Here is a 6,000-nt window from a genome sequence, read left to right on the forward strand (position 1 = left end):
TGGAGTGTGTGGAAACAGACACAGGAGTGCCCACAGAGGTTGCAGGAGGTCACTTGGGTGTTCAGTGGGACAGGAGAGATGTGGTGAATCCCCTGTCCCCTCAGGTAGCAGCATGCTGAGGAGCCTTGCCAGGCAATGTGCCCACTGTGCCCAGAGCTCCTGAGGCTGCTCCCAGGCAGCACGAACTCAGTTTTCCCACGCAGGTGTCCTCCTGTGCTGTCCCCATACCCCAGCACACCACATGGCAGCATGTCCCCAGGCCACCAGCTTTGGGGCTCCCACCACACCCAGCCCCAAAGTGGGCTGGGAGAAGGGTGCCAGGAGGCAAGGGATACGACGGGGAGAGGCAATGCCCCTTCTCCTCCCTGCAATGCAAACAGAAACCCAAAAGGACCAAATTCCAAAGTTCTTATTCAAGCCCCGGGCGGAGGCGTGGGGACTGTCACCTGCGGGAGGGACAAGCGGCCCTGGGCACTGGGGCATGGCAGCACCTGGGGCATGGCAGCACCCTGGGCATGGCAGCACCCAGGAGGCTTTGAGGGATGAGGCAGCAGAGCTGTGTGGCCATGACCCAGGGCCTGCAGCATGGCTCAGGGAGGTGGCCAGCAGGTGCCAACAGGGGTGGCTGCAGAGTGCCAACAGGGGTGGCTGCAGGGTGCCAGTGGAGTGGCTGTAAGGTGCCAGTGGGGATGGCTGCAGGGTGCCAATGGGGATGGCTGCAGGGTTCCAACGGGGGTGGCCTCAGGGTGCCCTGGGGGTGACCACAGGGTGCTATGGGAGTGGCTGCAGGGTGCCAATGGGGGTGGCTGCAGGGTGCCAATGGGGGTGACTGCAGGGTGCCACGAGGATGCCCACAGGGTGCCAGGGGGTGACCACAGAGTGCCACGAGGATGTCCACTGGGTGCCATGGGGGTGACTGCAGGGTGCCACGAGGATGCCCACATGGTGCCACGGGGGTGACCATGTGTCCTTCCTTGCAGATGACTCCTCGTCAGAGAGCTGCAGCGGGAATGGTTCCTCCACCCTGAACCCCTCCACCTCCAGCAGCACGCAGGGCGACAGCAGCTTCCCCGAGATGAACGGCAATGGCCCCGCGGCCCCCATGGACTTCACGGCAGCGGCCGACGAGCAGCCGATCAACCTCTGCGACAAGCTGGCCCCTGCCCACCCCACCCCCTCCTACCCCCCGGACGGCTGCAGCGCCGACGGCCTGCGCAGCAGGGTCAAGTACGCCGTGAAGAGCACCGCAGAGGTATGGCAGGCACGGGGCGGGCACCCAGCCTGGCACAGGACAGAGAACCGCAGAGTGGGCTTGGCTTGGAAGGGACCTTCAAGCTCAGCCAGTTCCAACCCCACTGCCATGGGTAGGGACACCTCCCACCAGCCCAGGTTGCTCAAGGCCTCATCCAGCCTGGCCTTGAACACCTCCAGGGAGGGGGCAGCCACAGCTTCCCTGGGCAACCTGTGCCAGTGTCTCCCTACCCTCACTGTCAAGAATTTCTTCCTCATCCCCATTCTCAATCTCCCCTTTCCCAGCTCAAAGCCATTGTCCCTTATCCTGTCAATCCCAACCCTTGTCAAAAGTCCCTCCCCAGCTCTCCTGGAGCCCCCTTCGGGTACTGGCAGGCTGCTCTAAGGTCCCCCTGGAGCCTTCTCTGCACTCAGGGCAGCCCAGCCCTGGGTTCATCTCCCAGAGGCACATCAAGAAGCATTGAACCAAGGACCACAGGCTCCTTCCCTGTGACCTGGGCAGGGGCAGGCAGGTGAGGGCTGCTGGTGGTAACTCTCCATCTCCTCTCAGTCCCCCCCATACAGCTCTGGAAGCTACGACTCCATCAAGACAGAGGTCAGCGGCTGCCCGGAGGACCTGACCGTGGGCAGGGCCCCCACGGCTGATGAAGATGACGATGACCACGATGACCACGAAGACAACGACAAGATAAATGACTCGGAGGGGATGGACCCCGAGAGGCTAAAAGCCTTCAATGTAGGGAGGGCAGCACCGGGGGGGAGGGAGGATGACCCCCGCCCTGCCTCCCGCCTCGCTGTTCCAGCGTCTGTCTCCTCCCCTGCAGATGTTTGTGCGCCTTTTCGTGGATGAGAACCTGGACAGGATGGTTCCCATCTCCAAGCAGCCCAAGGAGAAGATCCAGGCCATCATCGAGTCCTGCAGCAGGCAGTTCCCCGAGTTCCAGGAGCGGGCACGGAAGCGCATCCGCACCTACCTCAAGTCCTGCCGCCGCATGAAGAAGAACGGCATGGAGATGGTGAGCTGCCAGCCTGCTGCCCTGCTGCTGCCCACCACTCCCAGGGTGGTTAGGGTCCTCCTGAGCACTTCCTCTGCTTGTGTCTCCACAGACCAGACCCACACCACCACACCTGACCTCAGCCATGGCGGAGAACATCCTGGCTGCTGCCTGTGAGAGCGAAACGCGGAAGGCAGCCAAGAGGATGCGGCTGGAGATCTACCAAACGTCCCAGGTATGGTGCTGCTGGCTGCAGGTGGGTGAGGGGTGGAGCCCACAGCAGCCTGTGGTGGGATGGAGAAAAAGAGACATCTCCCAGCAGCTGAGGGAGCTCTGGGGGTGTTCAGCCTGGGGAAAAGGCGGCTGAGGGGAGATCTTCTGGCTCTCTGCAACTCCCTGAAAGGAGGCTGGAGCCAGGTGGGGGTTAGTCTCTTCCCCTGAGGAGCAAGTGACAGGACAAGAGGAAATAGCTTCAGATTGTCCCAGGAGAGGTTTAGGTTGGACATGAGGAACAACTTTTTCCCCTTGAGAGTTGCCCAGGCCTGGCCCAGGCTGCCCTGGGTGGTGGTGGAGTCCCTGGAGGGGTTTCAAAGCCCTGGAGCTGTGGTGCTGAGGGCCATGGATTGGTGGTGCCCTGGCAGTGCTGGGTTAAGGGTTGGGCTCCATGATCTTAAAGATCACTTCCAACCAGATATGATTCCAGGGAAAGCATTTTTTAAAGCCTTTGTAAAACTCAGGGGGCTGCAGGACAGGGCCCCACAGTGCATCATGAGCCTCACTCTGTCAAGGATGGGGGGGACCCTGCTTTGGGCTGGCCCATCCCTCCCAGCAGCTGCAGAGGACAGCTTGGGCCCTTGGCTGGAGCCAGTCTGTGTTTGCCCTGTGCAGGACGAACCGATTGCTCTGGACAAGCAGCACTCCAGAGACTCCACAGCCATCACCCACTCCTCCTACTCACTGCCAGCTTCATCCTACTCCCAAGACCCAGTCTACATCAACGGCAGCCTCAACTACAGCTACCGTGGCTACGGGTCCCTGGGGGGCAGCCTGCAGCCCCCTGCCTCCCTCCAGACAGGCAACCACAGTAACGGTGAGTGCCCACCCTCTGTGCCCAGCCCTGCTGGCACCGGGACCCCCACTGCCTCCCCAGCCATCAGCTCCACCCTATGCACGTTCTGAGAGCTCCCCAACAGCTCGTGGCAAGCTTAGGCATGGCAGGGCTGCTCCAAACCCCTTCTTCCCCTGCAGCCTCTGCCCAGCCTCATCAGTGGGGTGGTTAATTGTTGAACTGAAATGAGGAGGCCTGTTTGGGTGGCACTGGTGGAGGGAAGGAGTGGCACTGAGGGAAAAAGAGAATCTGTAGCAGCCATTAATTATTAACAGGGGCAGGCTCCTATCGCTGCTCTCAGCTCCTGGCTGCTCTCAGTCCTTCCTCTCCTGTGCTGGCTGCTCTTGGAGACAGGGACACAGGTTTGGGGACAGCGGGGGTGAAGTTCAGGGGCCCTGCAGCAGCACCCAGGGCACAGCCAGCTCCTGCTGTAGGTTGGGAGAGTGGTGAGGGACTGGTGATTGCCTGTGAGAAGTGTCCAGGGGAGCAGGACTGAGGGTACAAGGTGGGAAGGCAGAAGGAGAGCTCAGGTCTTGAGGGGTTGGCTGAGCTAGGAGCAAGTGACCAGAGCAGAGTGGCCTGGGGACCAGCAGGGTACCTGGGGAGGTGCCATCGTGGTACCTGGTGACTCCCTGACACCCAGGCAAAAGAGATGTGGGATGGAGCAAAGGCTCTGCCCTTGGGCCACATCCTGCTGGCTTTGTCCTCCACTCAGTGGTGGCAGGAAGGGCCGGAGACCCCCACGTTGGTCCTTGGCTGTTCCTTTGGTCCTCGACTGGTCCTTCAGCAATCTCTGGGCTGCCTCGGCCTGCCCCAGGCCACTCTGGACTCCTGGCCTGTCCCTGTCCGCCCCGAGGGGAGGAGGTGGGATTTGGGAGGATGTGATTTCCGGAGCCCTGAGCAGTGCCTGTCTGGGATTAACTCTTATCATCCCTTCCTAATGCTTCTTAACCCTGAATAAAGATCCCACCCCGGCCTCCAGCTGCCGAGGCCTAATCCTTGCAGCCATGCTGGAGGCAGCTCTGGTTCCTCCCCAGAACAGCACTGGCACCCCTGGGCCCCTGCACTGCCTGGCACCCTCCTCTCACCCAGCTACCAGTGGCTTCTGGGCAGAAGCAGCTCAGAGTAGCCCCAGGAGGAGCAGAAGGTGCTGGCTGTAGCCCACAGCAGTGCTGAGCTCCTTGCTGATGCATTTCGTGCCTCTGCTTCACCATTATTTCCCCACCCCCTCCCTTGCCCAGGCTCTTGCCCAGTCCTTCAGAGGTAAGAGTGAGTTGCTGGCAAGGAGCTGCCCCTTCTTCTGCCTCTGTGAGCAGAAGCCTGCAGGGGTTTGCTGCCCAGAAGTGTCTTCTCCTTCCATCCCCCACCTCAGGCAATTCTTGCTCAAACCCACTCCCAGCTCCTTCCCCCTCTGTGAGCCAGGAAACAGCTCTGCTGCCTTTTCTGTCCAGTGAAATTGCTTTCGCATGACAGCCTCCTCCTCCTCCTTCTCCACCTCCTCCTCCTCCTCCTCCTCCCCTCCTTCACAGCCTGATGAGCCTGTGGTGGAAGTCCTGTGCTGGTGCCACTCCTCCCACAGCATTGGCTGCTCCAGCATTTCTCTCCTTCACCCTTTCCTTCACCCTTCCCTTCCCGGGGCCATGCTCTCCCCTCCGAGCTGCCTCTCCCCCACAGGACCCGTCTGGCCTGGGGGGTGCTGCTGAACTCTCCTGTCCTGGTTTGGGAATTGCTGCCGGAGCCCAGTCCCCTGCTTGGTGTCCCTGGTGCCCTGTCAGGCCACCCAGCAGGAGCTCAGCTCTCCTGAAGCCTTTCTCTAGCATCACCAACTGCTCCAGCAGCCTGCATCGATTAACGACCTCAGGGCCTTCTCCTTCCCCAGGGGACTGCCTCCTCTCCTTGCTTCCCCTGCCCAGCCAGCAGGTTGGACACGGCCGCAGCTGCCCTGCCTGAGCTTTCCCTCTCGCTTTCCCTCGGCAGGTCCGACCGATCTCAGCATGAAAGGTGGGGCCTCCAGCACGGCGCCCTCCAACAGCACCAGCAGGGGGATGCAGGCTGCGCAGCTCAGCCCCACGGAGATCAGCGCCGTGCGGCAGCTGATCGCCGGCTACCGAGAGTCGGCGGCATTCCTGCTGCGCTCCGCAGACGAACTGGAAAACCTCATTTTGCAGCAGAACTGACTCCCCAGGGCTGCCTCCCTCCTCCTTCTCCTCCTCCTCTCTCCAGAAGACAATTTGTACCTGCTCGAGCCAGGCTCCCAGCCCCGTCCTGCTCAGGACCGCCACCGTCCTCCCGCCCCGGGGCGGGCACTCGTAGTTTTAGAAGGTGGAACCCTAAAGACCTCTTTTCTTTTACACTCCAAGCACCTGGGACTTCAGGCACAAGGACACGTTCTGACCCGTTCCAATGCCCGAGCAGAAGCCAACCCTTGGAAGGATGTGGGACTGTCAAGGGCAGAAGGGAGCCTGGGGAGGTTTGGGGCTGCAGATGTATTTAGGATAACCTTTGTGGACCCAAATGTTAGATTCCCGTGTCCGTTCCTCCCCGCCACCCCCCCCCCCCCCCCCCGGATAATTTCCAAGTCTTAGGTGAGCTGAATCACATATTTATTGAGAAAAAAAATGGACCCTCCTCTTCCCCTTAGTAATT

General features: G+C 61.0%; 1 protein-coding gene across 1 annotated transcript in view; it reads left to right on the plus strand.

The window, feature by feature from the left end:
• NOL4L (nucleolar protein 4 like) overlaps window positions 1-5,531 on the plus strand; it is a 62,076-nt gene extending 56,545 nt beyond the window's left edge. Inside the window, exons 6-11 of the mRNA XM_054391852.1 lie at window positions 981-1,252; window positions 1,802-1,987; window positions 2,076-2,267; window positions 2,359-2,481; window positions 3,135-3,336; window positions 5,332-5,531. Coding sequence (XP_054247827.1) covers window positions 981-1,252; window positions 1,802-1,987; window positions 2,076-2,267; window positions 2,359-2,481; window positions 3,135-3,336; window positions 5,332-5,531 — 1,175 coding nt within the window. The remainder of the gene's footprint in view (window positions 1-980; window positions 1,253-1,801; window positions 1,988-2,075; window positions 2,268-2,358; window positions 2,482-3,134; window positions 3,337-5,331) is intronic.
• Window positions 5,532-6,000: the final 469 nt, after the last annotated feature.

The sequence above is a fragment of the Indicator indicator genome, chromosome 24 (genome assembly GCF_027791375.1).
Source record: "Indicator indicator isolate 239-I01 chromosome 24, UM_Iind_1.1, whole genome shotgun sequence".
NCBI lineage: Eukaryota > Metazoa > Chordata > Aves > Piciformes > Indicatoridae > Indicator > Indicator indicator.